Source organism: Caretta caretta, chromosome 11 (assembly GCF_965140235.1).
Source record: "Caretta caretta isolate rCarCar2 chromosome 11, rCarCar1.hap1, whole genome shotgun sequence".
NCBI classification, from domain to species: domain Eukaryota; kingdom Metazoa; phylum Chordata; order Testudines; family Cheloniidae; genus Caretta; species Caretta caretta.
This window is the reverse complement of record NC_134216.1, coordinates 36,948,161-36,975,869: the sequence shown is the minus strand read 5'-3', so window position 1 is coordinate 36,975,869 and position 27,709 is coordinate 36,948,161. Positions and strand designations below refer to the sequence as shown.

At 40.8% G+C, this 27,709-nt stretch overlaps 1 protein-coding gene across 10 annotated transcripts in view; it reads left to right on the top strand.

The window, feature by feature from the left end:
- Positions 1-27,709, top strand: part of LOC125645228 (sodium channel protein type 1 subunit alpha-like) — a 189,263-nt gene that overhangs the window by 99,343 nt on the left and 62,211 nt on the right. For 6 of the 10 annotated variants that reach the window (XM_048870506.2, XM_048870503.2, XM_048870502.2 and 3 more), the window contains 10 exons: positions 12,298-12,361; positions 13,095-13,236; positions 14,133-14,339; positions 15,038-15,337; positions 16,152-16,532; positions 17,679-17,811; positions 19,305-19,543; positions 22,330-22,503; positions 23,113-23,469; positions 24,338-24,817. In XM_048870506.2, the coding sequence (XP_048726463.1) occupies positions 12,298-12,361; positions 13,095-13,236; positions 14,133-14,339; positions 15,038-15,337; positions 16,152-16,532; positions 17,679-17,811; positions 19,305-19,543; positions 22,330-22,503; positions 23,113-23,469; positions 24,338-24,817 (2,477 nt within the window). The remainder of the gene's footprint in view (positions 1-12,297; positions 12,362-13,094; positions 13,237-14,132; positions 14,340-15,037; positions 15,338-16,151; positions 16,533-17,678; positions 17,812-19,304; positions 19,544-22,329; positions 22,504-23,112; positions 23,470-24,337; positions 24,818-27,709) is intronic. The other 4 variants (XM_075117913.1, XM_075117919.1, XM_075117916.1 and 1 more) reach the window with 1 other exon arrangement.

Sequence of the window (27,709 nt, the reverse complement as noted above, 5' to 3'; positions counted from 1 at the left end):
TGGTCAGGTACTCAACCAGCCACTGAGGCAACCCGCTCGAAGGTCACCAGATAGGCCTCCGGGTCATCCTCAGGCCCCATCTTGGCCAGACGGATCGGTGGGGCGGGAGGGGTCGGGGTGGCTGCCCTCTCTGGTTGAGCACCACCATGGCCCGGCCACAGGGTTGCAAGCTGCTGGAAGCATTGGGTTTGTTGTTCATGGTGCTGGGCCCCCAGGGTTTGAAGCAACTGCTGCTGGTGGGTGCCCAGCTGCTGTACGAGTTGGTGCAGCTCCTGGCTCTCAGCCAGGAACTTGATAAGCCTTTCCATCTCCATCTTTCCAGTAGGGGAGCTTCAGAGGCCCCCTCGCGCTAACCCCTTTCTGCAGGGATAGGGATCGCCTGCCCGCATTCTCCACCACTTGTGACAGGTTTCAGTCGGTCCTCTGAGCCCCTAGGGGGCGATGGAAAGCTATGGTCCCACTGGCAGGTCTTAGTCACACCCTTCGGGCGCTGGGGAATTAGCGGGGAAGGTGTGCCGGCCGGAGTCTGCAGCGCGCCCCTCAGGCCGGGGCGGTGCCGGTACAAGTCTGCAGCGCGCCCCTCAGGCGGGGGGGAGGGCGCTGGTATGGGTTTGTAGTGCACAGTTCTGCTACCGAAGGCAGGTTGGCCGGGGTAGGGGAACACAGGCCCACCCAACTCGACTGCGTTCCAGCCCAGGGCCCTGACAGTGGCGGGAGGCGAAGGTCCCGCCGCTGGGTCAGTGGGGGGCCATCCGTGCCCGCTGACCAAACACACCCACCCCATGGTGCAGTTCTGCCCCTGGGCTACTTCCTACCCGGTCTCTCAAGCGGGTCTCTCCGGTCCCTCCAGCCCATCCGGGTATTCTGCTGCTGGCAGCTCCAGCTCCCCCTCTGTGTCAGACTCACGCTGGCCCGGGCTACAGCCTCCAGGTCCTCCGGGTACTCAGCGGCTGGCAGTCCTGGTCGCCACAGACCTTCCTCCCGGTCAGGTTCCTCCTGGCCCAGGGCCTCCCCTGGGTCAGCAGCAGGATCGCGAGGGAGCAGCCAGCAGCCTATGTCTGTCTCCCTCCGTGGTGCTCTCCTCACTGACAAAGGGCCCCGCCCTTTGTACTTCCTGTCCCACCCCTCCCCTTCCGGGGATTGGCAGAAGCTTGGTCTGGCCCTGCCCACTCAGGCTGAGAGGGTGGCTGTTTACCCTCTGGTTTGGAGGGAAGGCACCCTGGCTCCCTACAGTAATAGTGTTGATGTAATATACTCAAACTTCTATAAGGCATTTGACTTGGTATTGGATGACATTTTGATTAAGAAATTGAAATTATATACAATTGCCATTGCGAACATTCAGTGGGTTAAAAACTGGCTAACAGGTCTCAAAATGCAATTGTAGATGGGGAATCATAATCGAGTTGGTATATTTCTAATAGGGACCTGCAGGGATCAGGTCTTAGTTCTACGATATGTAACATTTTTATCAATGACCTGGAAGAAAACATAAAATCATCACTAATCAAGTTTGCAGATGACACAAAGATGAAAGGACTGATAAATATTGAAAAGAATAGGTCACTGATACAAAGTAATCTGGATTGCTTAATAAGATGGGCACAAGCAAACAATATGTGTTTCAATACTGCCAAATATAAAGTCATGATTCTAGGAACCAAGAACGTAGGCCATACCTGCAGGATGAGGTACTCTATCCTGGGAAGTAGTAACTCTGAGAAAGACTTGGGGATACTGGGAGATAATCAGTTGAACAGTAGCTCACCTGAATAAACAGGGGAATATCAAGTAGAAGTAGGGAGGTCATGTTTCTTCTGTATTTGCCACTGGTGCAACTGCTACTGGAATACAGTGCCCAGTTCTGGGGTCAACAGTTCAAGAAGGGTGTTGATAAATTGAAGAGGATTCAGAGACAAGCCATAAGAATGACTGAAGGATTGGAAAACATGCCTTATACTGAAAGACTGAAGGAGCTCAATTTATTTAGCTTGTCAAAGAGAAGTTTAAGGGGTGATTTGATGACCATTTATAGGTATCTACATGAGGAACAGAAATTTGATAATAAAGGACCCTTTAATTTAGCAAACAAAGGTATAAGAAGATGAAGCTACACAAATTTAGACTGGAAATAAAGTGCACGTTTTTAACAGTGAGGCTAATTAACCATTGGAACAACTTACCAAGGGTTATGGTGGAGATTCTGTCACTGGAAATTTTTGAATCTAGATTGGATGTCTTTCTGAAAGACATGCTCTAATTCAACCAGGAATTATTCTGGGCAAGTTCTATGTCCTGTGTTATTCAGGAGGTCAGACTAGATGGTCACACTGGTCCCTTCTGGCCTTATAAATCTGAACTGTGTGATTTCATGTTGGCCAGAATAGAAGATCTGAAGCCTTTGAGGAATCAGGTTATGCTAGGATGAGAGAGAAAATTTTAGTGATCTAGGGAAGTGACTGCAGAATTGAAGTTGCCACCTGGTCTTCAGTGTATTTACACTGAGGTTCAGGAACAGTTAATAAGGGAAAGAGGCAAAAGGTGCCCCATATTTTCCTGCACCAGCTACCTACATGGTGGGTATAGGCACAGACAGGAAGCTGCCTCCTCAGAGCTATTCTTTTGTCTTATGTAGGTGAGTAAGAAGTGAGCAAGTGGTAATGGGGAGGGGACTCAGAGACAGTCTGTTTTCTGAGCCACTCCTGAGGCAATGTAATAACATGCTGGCCTGTGTGTACATGCTGCTCATGGCAAAGCCATGATTGAGCTCTACATAAGAATTCTAAAAGCTCTGGAAAATTTCCATGAGAGCTATAGGGTTGTATTCTCTTCTCAGTTACACCAGAGTAAATCACGGTGTTGAGGACAGTGGAGCTACGCTGTATGAAAAAGAAATCAAGCTCCCCCCCCCTTGTATTTTTAAATGCTAGCTGATACCCATGTCCTTGAATATACCTTTGAAGAAGAATATATCCTTGGTTTAAGCACTGCTGACATTAGCAATTCTGAATATCGTCTCTTTTCATTATTTCACTTTCAATAGCAAAGCCAATAAATTTATGGCCTCTCTCAGTAAATCTAACATATGGGAATGCTACTAGGAAGGAAAATCACACAGCCAGTTGATTTGAATATCAAAGCAGATCTTCTGGGCCAGTTTGAAATTATTAGAATTACTAAGGTGTTAGCTTTATTTCTTAGAAGGTGTGTTAACAAGGATAGAAAAAATATGCATAACAACAAGTGACTTGATGAGTTCTGGAATTCATAATTGATTATTAGAGCAGAGTGCAAATAAAGTGCTGGTCCCTGTGTGTATTCCACGCATGGGGTATGCATGCGCTTGATGCTGAAAAAATCTTGCAAGTAGTGTCCATTGATCCCTGCCTGCATCTTGGTTCCCCTTGTGTTCTGCAACCTGACCGTCTCTCCAGTTCCTTCTTACCATCGCATGATCTAAGTCAGAATCCTCCTCCTGTCAGATTTGTCTTCATCTCTGTAAATATAATTGTATGTTGTTTGTTAGTGGTTTTTATAGTTTTCTGATAAAACAGGAACATTACTAGTTCAGGGTATGCCTGTTTGGTCTGGTAACAACACCCAGGGTCTTCATGGTCTTTCCAGTGGTGGCAGCACAGCTGAGACAAAATGGTGACTGACTTCTAACAGTTCTTGCCTAAAAGTACTGTCGGCAACCTTGTCATTATTCCATCTCATGGTATCCTTGGAATCTGCATAAATGTGGAAGTGTCTACCCTGATTCTCCCACATATCATATACTTTATAGTGGTGACCATGGGCTCAACCACAGCAAGGGCCTTCCTCCCTGTTGGCAGATACCATGCCATGAGCAGTCTAATAAACCAAGTCACTCACAGATCCAAAGCAACATTACAGGCCTGTCTTTCCCTGTTAAAATACGTTACCTGTGTAACCCCATTTGTCAGGCTACAACTCTGTTGTCTGCAAGCCTGGCTCTGGTCAGTGTATACGCCAGACAGGCACACCATGAACTCTGTAGAGACAACCCCTGTCAATGTCCGGGCTTCGCTCACCTGGTGGATGAACCCAGGACATATATGCATTGGAGTCCCTTTCCTACCTCCCACTCTCAACATTCCAGACTTATCCTTAATGGGCTGGGAAACCCACATAGATGGCCACAAGCACAAGGTACATGGACACCTCAAAAAGGCAGGATGCCTATCAACTTCCTGGAACTAAGAGCAGTCAGGCCAGCCAGCAATGCATTCCTCCAACTTGTACAATCTTGACATGTCTGGGTAATGTCAGACAACACAGTGACCCTCTTCTATATAAACAAACAAGCAGGGCAAAATCCCTTCTAATCTTCTATGCATGCAACCATTCAACTTATTGAACTAGTGTGTCCAGAACTGCATCACAGTATCTGCAATGTACCTCCTAGGTGTCTGGAACTTGCTGGCAGACAGCCTCAACAGGCATTTCATCACCAAACACAAATGGGAATTACACAATTCTGTGCTGATCATCTTCACACAATGGGAAACACCATCTTGGGATCTGTTCGTGTTCCAGATGAGCAAGAAGTTCAATGTATATTATTCCAGAGCAGCACAAAGTCAGGACTTATAGGGCGATGTCCCATATTGTCCTGGACAGGACACTTGATGTATGCCTTCCCTCCCATTGTACTATTGTCCAAGATTCTGTGGAAGATTCATCACATCAAAGCATGACTCATTCTCATCATACCCATTTGGTCCAGACAGTTCTGCTTTTCAAACTTCTTACTGATGTCAGTCCATCAACCTGTCAGCATTCAGTCTTTCTCAGACCTGCAAACTCAAGAAAGCAGCAGGTTCAGGCATCCCAACCTGGACTCTCTTCACTCACGGCTTCATATTTGGGTGGTCATCAGACCTAGAACATCAGACCTGGAGTGTTCACGTTGGGGCTGTACAACCTATTCTTAATAACAGCAGGAAAGATTCTACCAGAAAATGTTACCTAGCCACTGGAGGGTTTCTTTACATGGGCACAACAGAACCAGATAGCATCAGAGTGAGCAGGTATTCCTGCTATTTTAGATTATCTCCTTACCCTCAAGATGTCAGGTCTCTCAATTAGCTCACTTTGAGTTCACTTAGCAGCACATACCAGTGCATATCTTTACTAACTCAGTATCAACCAGATCCCAAAAAGGTTTGACCAGGACCTTTCCAGCAGTTGTGAAGCCAATGCTGCAGTGAGACCTCAATCTTGTACTTTCAACACTTACGAAGCCTCCTTTTGAACCACTGGGCGTGTGCTCCACAAAGATCCTTTCGCCTTCATCCAAAATTCATCGCAAAGGAAGGTGCTGAATTCCACATAAACCAATGGACTCACTTACTGTTATTCTTCCCAAAGCCTCATGCTTTCAGTGAAGAGAGGAAACTTCCTTCTCTCAACATCAGACAAGCACTGTCATTATACCTGCAAAGGATAAAATCTTTTGAGAAATCACCAAGGCTATTTGCCGCTGTAGCAGAGTGAGCTCTGGGACAAGCAGTATCTTCTCAAAGACTCTCTAAGTGGATTTCTGGCTGTATCATCCATTGCCTTTATCAGATGGTGCATCTGTCTCCCCCCAGATGAAGTGAGGGTCCATTCTACTAGAGCGCAGGTGACCTCAGTTGCATCTCTCCAAGAAGTCCCTCTGCTGGACATTTGTGAGGTGGAAACCTGGAGTTCCATGCGCACTTTTGCAAAGTATTACACATTTGCCCAAGCCTCTTCTGCTGACACCTTTGGATCTGCAGTGTTATAAGCATCTGTAATCCTGCATCCTTGCTCCCGCCCACATTTGAGCATTGCTTGCTGGTCACCCACATGTGGAATATATGTAGGGACCAGGACTTGAAGAAGAAAAGAATACTTACCACAGTTTTTGTGCATTCCTCAATTTCTGGGTGTCTGACCCAAGACTCTGAAGTCTGATTTACAGGAGTGCTGAGCACTCACAGCTGCAAGTAAAGTCAATGGAGAGCTGTACTTTGAACATATAGTACTAATCAGATCCTAGGTGTCTCAAATTGGGCATCCAAAATTAGTGCATACTTCTGACCTTAATCTCTGAGTCTCAGTTCCCTATTTATAAAATGGGGATAATAATAACCGCTTATCTGACCAGGTTGTTGTGATTATAAATTCACTAACATTTGTGAAGCCCTTAGATACTATAATGATAAGCACTGTAGACAAGCCCAGGAGGAAATTAATAATTCCATCTGGAGCAGTTTGAATAGTATACAGTAAACAAGGTCCGCTCACTCTGCACACATTAAGCAATGAGGAGAAAACAAAATATTAAATAGCTTCTTAAGTGAGCACCAACCATTTTGTGCACTGAGTGCGGCATGGGCACTGTGGTAAAAATAGTATGTGATCATGTAATTAAAGACTGTATCACAGTGCACTGCATAGACAACCTTAATTCTGGCATTTCCTAATTTTGGAGTGCTTGACTTTGCAACCTTAATAATGTTATTATGTGTTTATAGTATATATACAAACATATGAATCAAATATTCAAAGTTGTAAGTTAATGTAATATATTATTGTCACAATTTTAAACCATCAGAATTAATGAATAATTAAGGTTTGCCTAATAAACTTACTTTGCCTGCACTGCTAAAATAGGAGTGTGTGTGTATATCTATCTATCTATCTAATATCCATTCAACTCTCATTTACTTTATTTGAGAGAAGATGGATATACAGAGCTAAATCTTGTCAAGTATACTCTTATAAGTAGTCTTCTTGAAAGTAGTATTACCTTGGTGCATTGACTGGCTGGAAGGCTTCAAATTCCAGTCAATCCCTTTGTTCCATTTGATTCAGTAAGTTTGTTTAGCTCCATCTACAGTGGGCCAAAAACCAAATGTGGATTGTTAAAACTCTCCATAAGTATGATTCCAACAAAAACCTATTTCTAACCACAGTTTGGCTGTATGATATTTAAACATAGTTCCAACATAATTTGGTCATGTACACACAAGGCTAGTAACTGTTTTTGTGAGACTTTTTTATAAACAAATTTTAAACATGGTTTCTAAACTCGTTCCCAGGCTGATGTGAAAAACTAGTGTTTTATTTTTTGGTATCTATAAGATCAGTAAATTGTCTTAAAATTGAAGAAATGTATACAAGTGGTAAGCATACAGATTGGTTAGAAAAGAAAACTTTACCAAACTTTGCCTACTCAATGGCTTTGTGAAAAGCGGTCTCAGTCCAGTTCCATCCCTTTAATCCACACATAGCTCCTATTTACTCAAGCTTTTGATGGGGCTGTGTCATAAATATAAAGGGAAGGGTAAAACCCTTTGAAATCCCTCCTGGCCAGGGGAAAGCTCCTCTCACCTGTAAAGGGTTAAGAAGCTAAAGGTAACCTCGCTGGCACCTGACCAAAATGACCAATGAGGAGACAAGATACTTTCAAAAGCTGGGAGGAGGGAGAGAAACAAAGGGTCTGTGGGTCTGTCTATATTCTGTCTTGGCCGGGCATAGACCAGGAATGGAGTCTTAGAACTTTTAGTAAGTAATCTAGCTAGGTATGTGTTAGATTATGATTTCTTTAAATGGCTGAGAAAAGAACTGTGCTGAATAGAATAACTATTTCTGTCTGTGTATCTTTTTTGTAACTTAAGGTTTTGTCTAGAGGGGTTCTCTATGTTTTTGAATCTAATTACCCTGTTAGGTATCTACCATCCTGATTTTACAGGGGGGATTTCTTTATTTCTATTTACTTCTATTTTTATTAAAAGTCTTCTTGTAAGAAAACTGAATGCTTTTTCATTGTTCTCAGATCCAAGGGTTTGGGTCTGTGGTCACCTGTGCAAATTGGTGAGGCTTTTTATCCAACATTTCCCAGGAAAGGGGGGGTGCAAGTGTTGGGAGGATTGTTCATTGTTCTTAAGATCCAAGGGTCTGGGTCTGTAGTCACCTAGGCAAATTGGTGAGGCTTTTTACCAAACCTTGTCCAGGAAGTGGGGTGCAAGGTTTTGGGAAGTATTTTGGGGGGAAAGACGCGTCCAAACAGCTCTTCCCCAGTAACCAGTATTAGTTTGGTGGTGGTAGCGGCCAATCCAAGGACAAAGGGTGGAATATTTTGTACCTTGGGAAAGTTTTGACCTAAGCTGGTAAAGATAAGCTTAGGAGGTTTTTATGCAGGTCCCCACATCTGTACCCTAGAGTTCAGAGTGGGGGAGGAACCTTGACAGGCTGTATATTTGAATCTCTTATTGCAGAATGCTTGCCAGCATGACCACAATGGGATGTGTGTCAATTTCAGTATCTACCCAGCTCTTAAAATAGAGCAGACAAGAAAAGTATGGGTGTGGGGGACAAATGAGATACATCACATGCATCTCTGAAATCACAAAAATACCAGCATCCTGGGTTTGAGTAGGATGACTCACCAAGCTTCAGAGCAGCAGATTTAATACTGCTGTATGTTTTATTTCTGAGTTGTTGGTAGTTTTTCAGTGCCAAGAAAACATTCTATAAAATGTGATTTTCAGCAAGCGTCAGCTCTGACAAGTGTCCCTTCAAATCTTCGGAGAAGGAAATCAAACATTTAGGATCAGTCCTCCAAAATCTCAGTATATGAGTGCAATAGGGCTTCATTATGATCTGAAGTTTTGAATTGTGCTATACACTTAGTTTGCTTTAGTTTTTAAGGCATTATGTTAATTTTGGCTACCCCTTATATTTTTATCTTCTCTCCCTTTTCACCTACATTTATGGGCTCCCCACTTTTGCATCATCTGTCTTTCTCACCCCAGCTTCACTGTACTGAAATTTTCCTCTTTCTGTCTTTTTTTCCTTGTTCCTGCCCTTTCTCTTTTTCCTTTACATTTTCTCTTTTTGTTTCTTTAAAAATGAATTCTGTACTTATTTTCCCCTTTGAGTGATCCATACCCAAATCCTTAGTGCCTATATGACTTATTAACCTTTCATCCCAGATGGACAGCATCTTCAAAATTTCTGGAGGTGCCACTTTTTGGATAAGACATAAAAACAAGTTCCTGACAATTGATGGTCATTAATACACCTTTCCCTCTCTTCCACACACATACACATGTACAGCCCTCCAGACTCAGAAGACCCTTTCCTAGGCTCACTACCTACTTATCCCCTTCCTAACTGCCAGCCACACTATCAGGTCAGAAGTCACAAACATACACTTTTTACTTATTGCTGAGCCTGAAGAAGAAGAAGAAACAAAGTAGCAGTGAAGGACTGTGGCTGCAGTGAGCATGTGCAATGTGACCAGTACTTTGAATTAGCTTGCTAGAAACCTCTTCTCTGTTACCATTTTCTTCTGCCTTCAGTCTATGTACTGCAGAGCAAAAATTCTTCCAGTAGCAACAGGAATCCCTTTGCAACAGCTGGTGGTACTGCACTCTGGTATCCATCAGACACACTGCACAGAGTAGGTGTTCACTGCAGATTTAGCTTAGGCTGTTATCCAACATCACAATTCCTGAGGTGACTGCACCTGAGACCACTTTATGGCCTCCTTGAAGGCACCCTCCATGTCTTGGAGTGGAGTCCTGCAACTCTCTCCTTCTTGACTGGTGATTTTGGCTGCAATTCCTCCTGCAATTCACTGTGATCACTTAAGCAGGTCTGACTTTAGTTCAGCACCTGACATACTGTTCTTTCAGGGCCAGTGACAGGGTTAACCAGTGGCCAGCCAGCCTTCATAAAGCAAAGTATTATTTATTCTGAGCAAAAGCATTATAGAGAAGACATATCTTAAAAATAATAAACAGCTATTATGCAGGCCTAGCTTACCAAGTATCACTCATCTTCCACACGGAGGCCCTAGCGGATTTAAAGTACTTCAGGTCCTCTTGCAGAGACTGTCCCTCTGGTCACAGTCTCATATCAGTTCTTGGATTGGATGAAAGTGACCTCTCTCTCCATGTCAATATGGTCACTTTATATAGTTTTCAATTCTTTGTTTGGTAGGTCTCTTTAACCAGGTCAAACCGTATATGCAATTTCCCTTGGGGAGAGGCTTCTCCAGAGTTGTTACTTTCAAAGGGATTTTCATTAATTATACCCCAGTAATTTTCATTAATTTTACCCCAGGAAACTCTGTAGCTGCCCCATAAGAACACGTGAACGGTCATATTGGGTCAGACCAATGGTACATCTAGCCCAGTATTCTGTCTTTAGATAGTGGCCAGTGCCAGGTGCTTCAGAGGGAATGAATAGATCAGGATGATCATCTTGTGATCCATCCTCTATTGTCCACTCCCAGCTTCTGGCAGTCAGAGGCTAGTAACATCCAGAGCGTGGAGTTGCATCACTGACCATCTTGGCTAATAGCCATTGGTACCTATTCTTCATGAACTTATCTAATTCTTTTTTGAATCCAGTTATACTTGTGGCCTTCAAATCATCACCTGGCAGTGAGTTCCATAGGTTGACTGTATTGTGTGAAGAAGTACTTCCTTGTGGTTGTTTTAAACCTTCTGCCTGTTAATTTCATTGGGTGACTCCTGGTTCCTGTGTTATGTGAAGGGGTAAATAACACTTCCTTATTCACTTTCTCCACACCATTCATGATTTTATAGACCTCTCTCATATCCCCCTTAGTCAGTTCTTCTCCAAGCTGAACAGTCCCAGTCTTTTTAATCTCTCCACATATGGAAGCTGTTAATCATTTTTGTTGCCCTTCTCTGTACCTTTTCGAATTCTAATATATCTTTTTTGAGATGGGGCAACCAGAACTGCATGCAGTATTCAAAGTGTGGGCATACCATAGATTTATATAGTGCCATTATGACATTTTCTGTCTTATTAATTATCCCTTTCCTAATGGTTCCTAACATTCTGGTAGCTTTTTTGACTGCTGCTACATATTGAGTGGATGTTTTCAGAGAACTAGCCACAATGACTTCAAGCTCTCTTTCTTGAGTGGTAACAGCTACTTTAGATCCCTTCATTCCTCCCATGGAGCACGAATACAATCCCTAGCCCATAAAAATACATATAACATGTATAAAGATGATACAGTAGGCTGGATTTTCCAAGCGTCCATAATATTTGTCACACCCAGGTATTGCTCCAATCTCTCACCTGAGTTTAGTGGTACTTTCAGTTGGCCTAGCTGGGACAGCTGGGGTCTGTGTTAGAGCTTAGGTTCTATGTTCACTCAGGCTGTTAACTCACCCACTTTTCACTGAGGATGCAGGCTAAATCACTCGAGTGCTAATAGTCCTTCAGTGCCTTGCAACAATTCCCCTTGTGTGCGCAAAAGGACAGACAGGTTCTCCCACAATTCACTGGGTAAGAATCATAGAGCAGCTCAGCTTTCCGTAGCACAAAGAACCATGGGATATGACACACACAAGTGAGTATAGCACCTGTGAGGACACAGTAACTTGAGTATGGCTTTGCATTGTGGCTGCTCACGCCTGGGCTAGGCTAACCCTGGTGCTCAGACCGGTGTGCTGGTCACCTAGGCTAACTCTGCAATGAGAGTATATCTACATTGTTTAGAGTGGCTGACAGTTGTGGAATTATTGGTTGATCTTAAACTTATTAGTCTCTAATGACTAGCTGCCTCTGACAGCTACAGTTATTTGTAGATGCAACAGTTGAGGACTCGGTAATGCTAGTCAAAAAAATAATGGCTCATTAAATCAGACTAGCCAAAATCTTTTAAAATAGGGTAAATTCTATCTACTAAAACAAATAAATACAAAATAAAGTTCCAAAAAATGTTAAATGCTTCATTGCACATTTGAAAGGAAAAATGTACAGTTAATTCAGCTCTAACAGCATCTATCAGGATTCTTGATGCTATTTGACACATTGACAGTCTAAATTAAAGATACCAATTTTCTGGCAATTTATATTGTCACTTTGATTTTATGTTCATGCTTAAGAAATCATTTATGCTGGTTTAAAATTGAATTGTGAAAATAATCTTAACATTCTGATGAATAAAGCAATAGTAATAATGTATCAGGTTACTTTGTTTTAGTCAAATGTATTATTTTTGAATTTTGGTGCTCAAATGTGTAAAAGTGTAGTTCAGCCCCTTAATTCCTCTGAGGTAAAATCAGACCAGTCAAAAACTATCCACCGTCATAAAAATGTTTCATAAAACTGTTCAAGTTGTACGTGGTAGAATTACTCGTGTAAAGTAAAGGACTGGGTTTATTCAACATTGTTTAAATGAGTTCAGTATGTAGTGGTGGAAGATTTATGTAGTAATTTCTTACAGTTTTATGAAAATTATTTTCTAAACAGGTAATTTTTACGTTCTGGAAGGGCAAAACGATGCTCTGCTTTGTGGAAATGGCTCAGATGCAGGGTAAGGACATGTTTCATGACTTTTTATTGTACTATGTAGGAAAAGGATGCAGCATATTCAGATAAGTATCCTGGAATAATTTGATTGACCAGCTGAATGAAATATCTGCCATGTCACATTAGATGTGTTATTGGGATTTGATTCTAGATGTCTGATCCCGGACTTGAGTTCCCAATCATAGCTAGCTGATCTGGTCAGGAGAGTTCAGTTTATTCTTCACTGGGTAGCCAATTCAAAGACGCTTAATAGTAACACATGTTTCTGGCTGCTTGAGAAGTAACAGAAGTACCAGTTAGGAAGGCATAAATGCCTCAACAGTCCGTGCTGCATATGTGCTGATTGATGAAGAATATCAGGCTATTGCAAGGGTGAGTGAAGAATATGGAGACAGACATTTGAAGGTGAAAATACTATTAATCAAGGAATTTACTTTGTGTTTTAGAGTAAAGACTAAATAGCTGACAGTTTGGTAGTAAGGCAATACGCAAGTGTTGCTAAGAAACAAAATGCAAATAGAAAATGCCCTTCTGCAGAATTGTGATGTTATACACAATTTGTCAGCTGTCTTTAAATGTAATTTTATAGAGTAGAGCTCTGTCCAACTGCTAGGAGTTCCTGTCTGCTGAAGTGACCAAAAACAGCACTTCATAATCCCAAACTTCTATCAGGACCTAGCATCCACTGATATTAGAATAATTGTAAAAGATAACACCTAATATCTCTCCTTTTGTAGTCAATGTCCAGAAGGATATATATGTGTGAAAGCTGGTAGAAATCCCAACTATGGCTACACAAGTTTTGACACATTCAGCTGGGCATTCTTGTCACTGTTTCGACTGATGACTCAGGACTACTGGGAAAACCTTTATCAGTTGGTGAGAACATTTTGTGAAACAAAGACTAAGTATTTTTATACTATCAAATTATACAAAGAGTTTAATATCAGTTCTATTACATCTCTCATATAATCTGATGATGATGGATTCCTACAAAATGAAAAGTAGGTGATGGTAGCGGGGTGGTTACCCGCTCCTCCCCTGTGGGGCTTAAAAGCCAGCCCTGGGAGAGACCCAGGGCTGAGGGCAAGAAAAGCTAGGCTGATTGGGGAAATGGCAGCAGCTGGGCCATGCCCCAATCAGGCCACAGCTGGGCCTATAAAGGGGCTGCTAGGCTGAAGCTTAGCCAGAGTCTCTCTCCCTCCCCGTTCAGAGAGGGAAGGGCCTGGCTGCAGGTACCTGAGGGAATACCTAGATTGGAGCAGGGCTGAGGGGAAAAGGCTAGGGGAGCTCTGGCCTGGAAACCCGCAGGCTGTGAGGCTTAGGTTAGGGCCTATTAGGTACTGCGGTTGCGAGGGGGAAGCCCACGGGTAAACAGAGGCTGCAGGTTCAAACCCCCTTGCCTGTGATAAGTGGCTGATACACTGCAGTCTGCCCTGGGGAGCAGGGCTAAGCGATGACTGGCAGTAGCTAAGACTGAGGTGCGGTGGGGGTAGTGGGTGGGAGTTTCCTGGGGAGGGGAGACCCTCAGGGATTGTTTGGGTTTACTGCCAGGGGACAGCACCCCAGTGGGAGGAGGCATCGGGTCCTGGGAGGGACTGGGGCTGGCGGTAAGGTGGATCACCAGATGGCAGAGGGCGCTCCCGAGGCTGATGAGCTAATTCTCAAGGACAACCAGCAGGAGGTGCCACTGGGTGTGTCCTGCTCTATTACAGTGATTAATTCACATAGTAACATTAACAAGTTAATAAATCTGTATTTATTATTACTTCCAGACACTACGTGCTGCTGGCAAAACATACATGATATTTTTTGTTCTGGTGATTTTCCTGGGCTCTTTCTATCTAATTAACTTGATCCTGGCTGTTGTTGCTATGGCCTATGAAGAGCAGAATCAAGCAAACATGGAAGAAGCAGAACAGAAAGAGGCAGAATTTCAGCAAATGCTTGAACAGCTGAGAAAGCAACAAGAAGCAGCTCAGGTGTAGTTGTGATTTTATATATTTATCAGTTAAATTGTTTATCATATTGTAATCTTGTATTAGTGCATCCAAATGAGTTTTCTATAGATATTGGTCATCAGATTTAGAATGGGTTTAGAGCCCTGTGTTATTAAGTATTCCCTAAAACAATGGGTAGGCCCACTCTGTCTTCAAGAACAGAGCCGGCTCAGATGTTTTCATTGCTGGAAATAAAGACATTTTGCTGTGAGCAACCCAGCCTTGTGATCCAGAGGAGACTTCAAAAAAATGTATGCACTATTTGTTTGTTTGAGGATTTGTATTCCATAGCATATACAATGTGGTCACAGAGTATATTCCTTGGAAACCTTATATTTAAGAAGAGAAGCAATATGTGAAGGGTGGGGGGACAGATATGGTCAGAATCTGCACATATTTAGGCAACAGGTATCTGCTATGCCATAGGAAACACTCTGTGACTTTAGCAAGCGGTAAGGATACAGAAAAGAGGTGAGAGAAAATCTCTGAGAAGAAGACAGCTACCTGAAAGTCTCAATGTGCAAAGGCTGCACCAGCCAAAGACTGGACTAGAAAGTTCTCTAGAAGTGAAATTAAAAAGTTTGATGTTTTAGTGTGCTGCCTAGTAATAATGATATGTAGCTCTTATGTGTTTTTCATTGGTAGATCTAATATTAGAAGTATTTATTGTGATATGGCAGGCAGCAGCAGTAGCAGTAGCAACAGCCTCTGCTGGATCAAGAGATCCCAGCGCAGAAGGCGGAATAGGGGGACTGTCAGAAAGTTCTTCTGATGCATCAAAGTTGAGTTCAAAGAGCGCTAAAGAGAGGAGGAACAGAAGGAAGAAGAGAAAGCAGAAAGAACAATATGGAGGAGAGGAGAAGGATGAAGATGAATTTCAAAAATCTGAATCAGAAGGCAGCATCAGAAAGAAAACTTTCCGATTTTCCATTGAAGGGAACAGACTGACATACGAAAAAAAGTATTCGTCCCCCCACCAGGTACTGTATAAAGTGGTGTTAGTTCTAAAGTGTATTAGAAGCATCAGGGGCTTTCAAAAATTGTTGCAGTATTACAGGTATAACAGTGTGACTTGTCTACATGAAGAAGGAAGACACCGAACTTTTATTTAATCCTAACTATCTTTATTGTTGCTGGTGTTTCAAGAAAATTTTACCTAACTGATATAGACAACTTCTTGAAAAAAATCCATATAGAATTTAATGCAGAATAGTTTTTCTATAGAATTTGTAAATCAGAATATAATATGTAATAGGGAATTATATCCCTGTAATTGAATTCCATACGTTGGTTTAAAAATTCTATAAAAATATATTCTCTGTTCAATATTATAGTATTGTTTTAGAGTAATTGCCATAGAACCCTATTGGTTTCATTACCTATTAAATATAGAACTTGTCCATAAGTATATCCATGGATTTTATTTGTACTTGACTAATGTTTCCAGATCTTGCTTAAGTATGTAGAGGATGCTATGTTTATGTCTGTTCTGTTCTCATTTTATACCAGTTATCTTGCTGATCCATACCACAAATCTCATTGGCTTCAACAGGAGCTGGGGTGGCTCAGGTTCAGTTTTTGTTTTATTAATTCACAAATAGTGGATTTTAAATTTACAAAGCAAGTTCAGTGAAATTAATGCATATTAAAATCTGAAAGCAGAATTTGGTTCCTGGAAAAGATTATTAATTTATTTATGAAAACAACTTCTACAACATGTTAACTCCATTTTTATAAAAAAAAATATAGGGTTTAAGGGTTTCAGCTAATAATTATATTTTTATTTTCTTACAGTCTTTGCTGAGCATTCGTGGCTCCCTGTTTTCTCCAAGGCGCAACAGCAAAACGAGTCTTTTCAGCTTCAGAGGTCGAGCAAGGGATATAGGATCAGAAAATGACTTTGCTGATGATGAACACAGCACTTTTGAAGATAATGATAGCAGAAGAGATTCTCTTTTTGTACCACGCAGACATGGTGAACGGCGCAACAGTAATATTAGTCAGGCCAGTAGGTCATCCAAGGTCCAGGCGGTGTTTCCAGCGAATGGGAAGATGCATAGCACTGTAGATTGCAATGGAGTAGTTTCCCTGGTTGGTGGACCATCTGTTCCTACGTCGCCTGTTGGACAACTTCTGCCAGAGGTGATAATAGATAAACCAGCTACTGATGACAATGTAAGGAAGATTTAAATAGCTCAGGCATGGTGGTCTTTTCTTACTGCACCAGCCTGTATTTTCTACAGAATGGAATTACTTAGGAATAATCCTGGCTGGCCAAGCTATGAATGTTCCTGCATCTTGTAAAACCTTTAATATACTAACAAAATAAGTTTGAAATTTAAGTATTTACCTGCAAAAATTCTCAGAGCTAACAAGAAAAAAATCAAATTAATGTGCAAGTATCTGTCTATTATATACCCATAAAAATAGGGTAGAACTTATTGTAGCTATTAAAAATTTCTATCTGGCCACATTGGATAAGATTTCAACTTACTATACAAATAAAAAGGGTATATAATAAAGTGAATTCAGTCAATATGACCCTGAATTTGTTGTAGATCATTTTGATAACATTGGACTTTATCAGCTCATTGCAATATAGTATACATTCAGCACTACCATATATGTTTTCATTCTTATGCGCTTTCCCCCTTTTTTTGATGTAGGTCTCTAGTATAGAAAATAAACTAAACAGTTATTTGAGGCATCACATTCATGCGCCCACCTTCAAAAACAAAAATGTCTGTGTGCACATGTGTTGTAATCTATGTGTATATACAGATAACCAGATATTTTTAGAGACATTCTGCTATCTTATTTCAAGGTTGTCCACTTAGAGTACTTGGGACTACACCGGCATGTGGAAGCATGACTAAATCAGACTTTTTTTATTTGTTGCTATTTAAGACAGGATGGATACCTTATAATTTTACAACGAGACGTTTTATAAGTAGTAGTAAACATCTGCAAATTGAAAACATTTTACAATAATATGTTTATGTTTGACTCATTTCTCATAACTGAGATTTAGAGAGTTTGAATAATTATTCAATTTCATATTTCTCTCCCACGAACTTCATGTTATGTATTAAACTGAGGATTTCTAGTAACTGACTGTGCTGGAGGACGAGTGATTCAACTGAAAATTCTTTAATATATTTTGAAAATGCTAGGTTAATACAATAAGTAAGAAAAGTCTTGCATGATAAATTAAATTGCATGAAGCATGTATTCCTTCACATTTAGAAATTCAATGTATATAGTATTTGCTTATTATATCGCTCAAGATGATGATCCTATCCATTATTATTCTGTTTGCAGGGCATGACTACTGAAACAGAAACAAGAAAGAGAAGATCCAGTTCCTTTCATGTTTCTATGGATTTTCTGGAAGACCCTGCTCAAAGAGAGAGGGCAATGAGTATAGCTAGCATACTCACAAATACTATGGAAGGTGTGTAAAATATTGAATTTAAAATGTTAGTGTATTTTCAGTGAACTTCTGAAACTTTCATTTGAAACTAAAACAATAATTTTAGATATGTGCATATTAACCTGATATTGTCCCTCTATACCAGTGGCGCTGGAAAATGTTTAGTAAGTTGGGGTGCTGAAAGCCAGCCCCCGTACTTTTGTCCACACCCCACCCCTCCAAGCTGAGGCTGGGAGCAGGGCTGTGTCTCTGGGAGTGGGGGACCTGGACAGAGGTAAGGGGACCAGGGCGGGTATGGGGCCAGGAACAGAGCCCTGGGCAGGGGATGGCAGCCAGGACCCCACATGCGGGGCAAGGAGCAGAGCTCTGGCTGTGGGGCCTGGCGCAGGAGCCTGGGAGTGGAGCCCTGGAAGCAAGTGGCTGGGTTTGGGGCTCTGGGTATGGGGCCAGCGACTGGAGAGCGGGGCCAGTGACCAGAACCTGAGCCCCAGGTGCGGGGTTAGGGAGCAGAATGTGGGGCTGAGTGGTCAGGAGTGGGGCCCTGGGCATGGGGCTGGCACCAGGACCCGAGCCCCAGGCACAGGACCCGAGCCCCAGGCACAGGACCCGAGCCCCAGGCACAGGACCTGGGGAGTGGAGTCCCGGGCAGAGAGCTAGGAGCAGGGCCCCAGGTGCGGAGCCAGCAACAGGGGAGTGGGGCACAGGGCCAGCCCCCAGGACCTAATCACCCCTCCCTCTGCCCCCCACACCTCTACTTCCTGCACCTATGCTCTCAGAAAATATTTCTAGGTAGACTAAAAACTCCCAATCAATGTGTTTGTCTCACATTACTTAGTGAGACTTTTGTGTCATTGTTTTTTGACCATTCCATGTCATGTGGTCACAAAGCGCTGATTTTGCTATTATAAAACTTATCATAGCTGCAAAAATCCATATCACTGTGCACAAAGTGGCTGCATAAGTATGTATGTTTTTGTGCTCAGGTAAGAATTTCTTTTCAAGTAGATGAATATTTAATGGGCATACCTGCTATATCAGGAGTTCTCAACCTTTTTCTTTTTGAGGCCCCCCCACAGCATGCTGTTAAACTCCCTGGTCCGCCAGTGCCACAACTTTTTTTTTTTTCTGCATATAAAAACCAGGGCCAGCATTAGCTGGTAGCAAGCATGGCAATTGCCCGGGGCTCCACGCCACAGGGGCCCCATGAAGTTAAATTGCCTAGGCTTTGGGTTGAGCCCTGAGTGGTGGGGTTCAGGGCCACGGGCTTCAGCCCTGCATGACGGGGCTTTGGCTTTCTGCCCTGGGTCCCAGAGAATCTAACACTGACCCTGCTTGGCGGATCCCTTGAAACCTGCTCATGGCCCCCCACAGGGGACCCTGGACCCCTGGTTGAGAACCGCGGTGCTATACCATTCTCTGAAAATATGGCTAGAGGATTTCGAAGAGGTTTCTGACACTGTAGTATGGCATGCAGATATTTTACATTTTATATTTTTTTACCCATTTGTCCTTAGAACTTGAAGAATCAAGACAGAAATGCCCACCATGCTGGTACAAATTTGCAAACATTTTCTTAATATGGGACTGCAGTCCACATTGGTTAAAAGTAAAACATATTGTCAATTTAGTTGTGATGGACCCATTTGTTGATCTCGCTATTACTATTTGCATTGTTTTAAATACACTATTTATGGCCATGGAACATTATCCAATGACTGAAGAATTCAGTAATGTACTTTCTGTTGGAAACCTGGTAAGTCTTCCAGTTTGTCTTGTGACATGTTGTTTTTGCTTATTTGTTTGGTTTTGAAGGAGATATATCTGTATTATAGCTTTAAGCAGGAATTTCTTCTTTTTTTTTTAACTGATTTAGTTGTCCTTTAGGTCTATATTTCACTAAATTTTTGGAGCTCCCACCTTCAATCCTTTCTCAAGACATATAGATTAACAGTATAAAGTAATATTTTGTTTAATACATCACTTGGCAAATCTATTGAATCATCTCAGGTTTAATCTATTCAAACCTCCTTGACATGTTTGAATTTCATCTTCATATCAATATATACAATTATGCTTTTCTGTAGTTTCTTCAGGCACATCTATTGAAAGGTAGTATTTCCAGAAATTTATGTTAAAACACTCAGAAACAACAATTTTCAGTATGGAAATGTAGTTTCCTAAAATGTATCTCTGTAGGTTTTCTCATTGTAAATGGCCATCAGATTGGTTAGTAACCTGGCAGTGCTATGGTTAGTATATATTAAGAAGTTTGTCAGTTGGTTCTCTGCAGCTCTAAAGCATTTAAATTAAGAGGTTGGATCATGTAAACATATTTAAACACTTGAACGTACAGTTCTACTTTTATTTCAAGAATAGATTTCATGTAATGTGTATCTTTATCATTTTTATTTCTGCAATGTGAAGGAAATATATTTTAGAACATGTAAATAACTGCAATACTAGATGATGCAGAATTAGCAGGCAGGCAAAAAACCTGATTCTCTATACTTCAAATAATATACTTTGCGTTAAGAACAGGACATTTTATATGACAATCACATGATAAACCATAAAATGTGGTGGTCTAGAATTGTATATTTTGTTTCCCATCCAAGGAAATGTCTTCTAACCTTGGTTGGTGAGAGTATTCTACATTATATAATTTGATATATATATCATTGCAAAGTGTAAGTGTGAAAGGGGGACAATGTTTATGAATTTGCCAAGGTGCCAGTTAGATTTCAGCTTTAAAATCTAACAAACTGGGTTCATCAATATAGAATGGAATTTAATAGGATATCTCCTTTTCCTTGCATCCAGGGAGTGTAAGCTTAATTTTTTTTTTTTTTTAATGCTGGGTTCTTTTCAAGTCAACTTTTAACTTGAACAATATTTTTCAAATCAGGACACTTGCTTATTTTTAACTAACCCGTAATTTATTAATTACTTAAAACCACATTAATATACAATCACTAGTTCATCACTCAAGTGTAGACGACAAATGTTTTAGATGTGTACTGCACACGTAATAGTCTTATAAGCAATTATCACAGTCTAGAGTTGAGTTATATCAAAGAACAATGTAAATTACCATGATTTCTTATTAAACTGAGTTATGATCATCAGTTCTTTAGTACCCAACATATTTATCACACTTCCAAGAATGCCCTTGTCTCTAAGACACTTTAAAGCTTTAGGCGCTGACTTTTATTTTTCCCTGGGGGTGCCTCACCCCTGTTCTGCCTGAAGCCCTGCCCTCACTTCACTCCTTCCCCTGAGGCCCCGCCCTTTTTCTGCTTTGGCTGATCTTAGGGTCCTTAGACAAAGTGTCTCACATGATGTGAACCATTTTTTATCGGATTTTCTTCCTAGGTGGGTCCTTTTTTTTGGAATAAACAGAGATGGATAGTTTTTCTAATTGCTGAGGGCCAGAAGGACTCAGTAGTTAATCATTCTATATATATCCCTTACAAAAGCTTAATTGGAAATGAAGTTAGTGTGCCTAAACTACCTATAATATTAAATGCTGCCATAATCCTGTTTACGATCTAATATGCATTGAAATCAAGGAAAAGACTCGTGGGCAGATCCCCACCTGATGTAAATTGTTGATCTTGCTAGATCTTGTGAAATTAGGCCATATAAGAGCATATCTTTATAGTGTCATCAATATCCCAACAATAGTGTTCTAGGGAGAGTAGCATGTAATTTCTTGGAAATAATTGTATTGCATAATGTGCAAATAAAATTGGGGACATTCCTTGTGCTGTGGAAAAAAGAGCTTGGCGTTCTAATAGTTAGGGTGACCATATTTTCCCAAAGGGAAAGTGGGACACTGCACGGGGCCGGGTGAGGCCTCACTCTACCTCCCCGCATGCAGAGCTGTTCCAAGACCCCCCCCCTGCCGCCCACTCGTGCATGGCTGGCCTGAGCCACTCTCCCGAGCCCTCCCTCCCGTGCAGGGTTGACGTTTCCACTCCTCGCTCCCGCACGTTCCTCCGTGCCCCACTAGGGGTAGCACCCCACTTTTTTGGCAAAACTGTTTGCTGTTGCCAACTGGTCATCAGATGGCAAGAAAAAATGAGACAAATTCCCAGTTTTGCCCAAAAAAATTGGGACAGCCAGGACAGGGTTTAAAAAGGTACTATCTCCTACAAAATAGGATGTATGGTCACCCTAAATAGTCTTAAAATTGTATTATAAACCAGAAGCTTAAGTAATTTGTTTCCTGAAAAATTAAATCAAATGAAAAGAAGATTCAGTACTTGTTCTGTGACGGAGTTTCTATCGGAAGCTGTGTGTAAGATGTCCCTATGATCATTCTTTTAAAAGCAACAAATTTTAAACACTAATAATGAAGTACTAAATAAAATAATTTGACCTGCCTTTGATTATTTTAGGGATTTAAATTTAAGGATTTTTGTGAATAGCCATTCTAAATAATGGTCATTGAAGATATGTAGCTGGAATGTAAAATCTGCACAAATACTGGAAATATTAAATTTTCCAACTGAATAATAAATTGCCTTTTGAATGTAGGTCTTCACTGGGATCTTCACAGCAGAAATGTTTCTGAAGATAATTGCCAAGGATCCTTATTATTATTTCCAAGAAGGCTGGAATATTTTTGATGGTTTTATTGTAACACTTAGTTTGGTTGAACTTGGTCTTGCAGATGTTGAAGGACTATCAGTTCTCCGATCATTCAGATTGGTAAATATATTAATAAAACGTTATTGCAAGTTACAATTACAGGCTTTGTTGCAGTAATATTTTAATTCAACTTTTGTGTCTTAACAAGATACCTTAAGGTCATTGTGACCCTGATCCAGAAATGTGATCCACTTATATGTACCCCTGTGACATGCAGTGTCGTCCTATTGTCTTTAGTGGGGACTCTGTGGGAATCCATATTAATACATTCCAATGTAGGAGTGGGGCCTATTTCCAAATTTTTATTGCGAATACTTACTTCAGGTATTCCACAATGAAGAAACAAATGGACTCACTGAATATCTTTCTTGTGCTCTTATTGATATTATCAGAATGGATCTCTTCTTTATGTACACACAGGTAGGTAGGTAACCTTGAAGTTCTGTGGCATCTGAGGTAACACTGAATCCGAGATTCTAAGTTGCATGAGGTGTCTCTGGGCTTTTACATCCTTGATCCAAGACTATGCTCTTGGGGTACCAAGTTGTAAAAGTCTGCAGCATTTTCGTCATTGGCAGCAATACTTTTTTCACAAACTAATTTGTAAAACACTTTTTTGTATCTCCGTTAAAATCAGTACTAACAATACCTTTTTTTTTTTTTTTTCAGTTACGAGTTTTCAAATTGGCAAAATCTTGGCCAACACTGAATATGCTGATAAAGATTATTGGTAACTCAGTTGGGGCTCTGGGAAATTTGACCTTGGTGCTGGCCATCATTGTCTTCATTTTTGCTGTGGTTGGTATGCAGTTGTTTGGTAAAAACTACAAGGAATGTGTCTGCAAAATTGCAAGTGACTGTGTACTTCCACGCTGGCACATGCAAGACTTCTTCCACTCTTTCTTGATAGTATTCCGAGTGTTGTGTGGAGAATGGATAGAGACTATGTGGGACTGTATGGAGGTTGCAGGCCAAGCTATGTGCCTTACTGTCTTCATGATGGTCATGGTGATTGGAAATCTAGTGGTATGTAATCCAAAATGTTTCAAAGATTTATATTGAAAAAAATTCAATCTTGCAATCCAATGAGAATCCTGGCCCCATCTCAAAAAAACACTTAAGCATGTGACTTCAGTTGAACGACTCTTAAAATTATGCTTAAAATTAATATTAAGTGCTTTGCTGGATTGGAAACAGAATACTACACACCTTGTAGGATCAAACTCATGATATATAATTATAGAGTGAGTTTATGGTTTTTTTTTGTTTGGTTTTTTTTTGCTATTTGCAAATACAGTGTGCTTCAAATAATGTTCAGCCTGGGCATTTTTTATAAACTTTTTCCAACGTATTATTATGTGTCCGGTCATGTAAAACACATGGTATAGTTTCTGCTCTCTGATTGGAGAAGTGAAACTTTTTAAACAGGATGATAAAGAATAACAAACTTCCTGTCTGAATTTTTGACTAAAATTTTTGTGCCAATATTTTTGTAAACTTTTGGGATTCAAAAGCATTTTCACAAATACTTGCCAGTTGTCTGTTTTGTGATTGGTGAATAATATGGTCCTATGAATCATAGCAAACCATATTTAGGTCTTTCATTTGTCATAATATTTGTGAATCTCTTTTTTACTATATAATTTTCCCTTCAAATCATCATGCATTAGAAAAAGGTGGTTTATAATTCAAGTGTTTTATTGCAAGCTTATTAAAGATGTAACACTCCATTCATTCTAAAAACACAGTTCTTGGGTTGTTTGGGTTGGTTTGGTTTGTTTGTCTGAAACGCTGGTCCTTTAGACACATACTTCACATAGCTTTAGAAAGTATTCTAGCACAAAATTATTTCCACTGAGATAAATCTAGGAATTCCTTTTCTATCCTGTTCCAGGTTCTGAACCTATTTTTGGCCTTGCTACTGAGCTCATTTAGTGCAGACAACCTTGCTGCCACTGATGATGATAATGAAATGAATAATCTCCAGATTGCTGTAGCAAGAATTGAGAAGGGAATAGATTATGTTAAAAGAAAAGTACGTGAATTCATCCAAAAATCCTTCATTAAAAAACAAAAAGCTTTAAATGAAATCAAACCACTTGAAGAACTAAACAAAAAAGACAGCTGCATTTCTAATCATCTAACAGTGGAAATAAACAAAGACCTTGATTATCTTAAAGATGGCAATGGAACTAGTGGCATAGGCACAGGCAGCAGCGTGGAAAAATATATCATTGATGAAAGTGATTACATGTCGTTCATAAACAACCCAAGCCTCACTGTGACAGTACCGATTGCTGTTGGAGAATCAGATTTTGAAAATTTAAATACAGAAGAGTTTAGCAGTGAGTCGGATCTGGAAGAAAGCAAAGAGGTATTTAAATACTGCTTATATAATTGTTTTTAATATTGTGATTTTTTTTGTTTTTTCTTTCAGCATGAACTAGTCTAGTTGAGCACGGTATAAAAACCTATATAGAATAGACTATATGGACAAGTGAGTATAATATAGGTGGGAATACTTAACTCATGGTTACTGACAGGAGACATAAGGCTCAATTCATCTGTATGCCAGGTCTGAGCTTGGCTCAGAGAATGGCGGGTGGGAACAAGGGTGACTGGGGTAGTTTTATACAACTTTTGGTCCTTCCCTATTCTGAAATGTTTGAGGGCCACTTCAGCTCGCCAAACAGGCTAGAGAAGCCTAAAAGCTATATGTAGTTATAAGAAGCCCATTGCAACAATGGGCAACAGATAAAGCATAGCAGTGCTCCCGGAACACATCCAACAACAAAGCTCCTGTTAGGAGTAGTGTATAAACTAGCTCTCTGCCACTCAGGGAAGGCCCTACATTATGGGAGCTTCCTGGGAGCCACAATGCAGGGATGAACTGAGCCCAAAGAATAGATACATCTTTCATGGAAAAAGTTCTCTTTAGCTTTCTGAATGATCATCCTTTTTCAGACCAAGAGTCCAATAAAATTATGTTTAAGTTCAGGTTATCTGATGTACTACAAAACCATTTAGTTGTTAAAGCTGAAAAATAAAGCCAGTGGAAGAACACAAGATACCAAATGTTTTTTACAAAGTAATGAATTAAATACTAGAATTGCAGTATAGTCAAACAGAACAGTCTGCACTTGCTCAGCCATTTTGACCAAATGCCATCATTTTTAATAAACAAACTACAATAAGTAAACAAATGGGAACGCACATAGGGTTGAATTCTAGCCATACTGATGTCAATGGGAGTTTTCAAGAGTAACAGCCGTGTTAGTCTGTATTCGCAAAAAGAAAATGAGTACTTGTGGCACCTTAGAGACTAACCAATTTATTTGGGCATAAGCTTTCGTGAGCTACAGCTCACTTCATCGGCTGCATACTGTGGAAAGTGCAGAAGATCTTTTATACACACAAAGCATGAAAAAATACCTCCCCCCCACCCCACTCTCCTGCTGGCAATAGCTTATCTAAAGTGACCACTCTCCTTACAATGTGTATGATCAAGGTGGGCCATTTCCAGCACAAATCCAGGGTTTAACAAGAATGTCGGGGGGGGGCAGTTTAGGAAAAAACAAGGGGAAATAGGTTACCTTGCATAATGACTTAACCACTCCCAGTCTCTATTCAAGCCTATTTCCCCTTGTTTTTTCCTAACCCCGCCCCGCCGCGCCCCCCCCCCATAAAGCAGTTTAGAGCAGTCCCTGGGACTACCCTGACCATCTCTACTGGTGATGATATTGTCACCATTTCCCAGTTAATACCTGAGGTATTAATAACCAGCTCCCATTTTGCTGTTAAAGATGGAACAATTTAAATAGTGGTCAAATTTAAGTAAAACTATTCCTCCCAGCATCACACACACACCTCTGCGTAATGTATCTAGATGCAATATAAGAGGTCACAGGAGGAGCAGTTCCTTCCTGAACCCCACAGATGTTTGATATGGCTAAAGCATGAGATCTAATGACTTTTCATTAGTTTATCTTCTTAGCTAACTTGAAAGTAAGCAGGTTGTCATAAGTGAAAATGAACAACCCTGGAAAGGCTGTGGAATGACATGCAAATTACTTTTATCTGTGAAACTGATAAAATCCTGGATTTATGCAACAGTAAAACACAAAGAAGAGTTGTGAAAACGATATAAAGTACAATAAATAATGCAAAGTTCAACAAGCAACTGGAATCTGTCTTTTTATAGTTCTATATATAATTCTTTATGATAGTAATACCATGAATGAGGCAGAACATCAGGAGTCTGTTGGCTCCTTGGTTCCCGCTTCCTCACCTCAGCTCAGAACTATATACACTCTGACACCAGAGGGCTTTTAAGCTAAGGTCCCAATCCTGTAAACAGTTATGTATGTGCTTACTTTTATTACCCTAATTCGCTCAGCTGATTTCAGTGGGATTATTCTCTGTAATAAAATTAAGCGAGTGCACAAGGGTTTACAGGATTAGTGCATACGCCCTGTTTCTGCAAACATGGTAATAAACACCAGGCTTGGTAGTAAGTGTTTGCATGGATCTATCCCAGGAAAAGGAAAATAAACTACATTTAAGATGTCACCTGTGAAGCATTCTCACTCCTGCATCTTGTGACTCCAAGTGAAAATCATTCAGGAAACTCCCAACTTAAAGATTTTGGCCCTCTGGGGCACTCTAGGCCAGTTTGAAGGTTTTCGCTAGTGGAACACTGATGTCCCAGCACACAGGTTTTTCTGGTGTGGTCGTGCCTCAGACACATTCTTTACAACCAATGCCCTTCTGGTTGCTTTGCACTGTAAGATGAGCAGAGGTGCCTTCAGGAATTCAGTGCCTTAGTGTCTAAACAACTCAGGGCATTTCCAGGTATTTCAGCAGCATCTCCTTTAAAGCATGGCTGCACATTCCAGGATCCTATGGTCCATTTTTTGGCAAGTCTCTCAGAGAAGTTCATGTTTGATACGTCACAGTTCAACCTGATTGCATTAACTTTCCTCTTATACAAGATGAAGGGAAGTTACCTCCCAGGATGCGATGCTGAGGGATGTGTATGATGCAGGAATAATATTGAATTGTGGTGCTAAATTTTCCCTTCTTGAGAACTGACATAGGGAGGCAACAGGGCACAGAACTTTGCCTCATCATGTGTAAAGGGGCTTCCCTCCTTGCCAGCATGATTGAATGATACTTTTGCCTCCACTTTCTTTCCTCTCTCAGGTATGTGAACTCTTGGGTGGATCCAGAGTTTTCTGGATATCAAGTGTTTTTTTTTTTTTTCTGT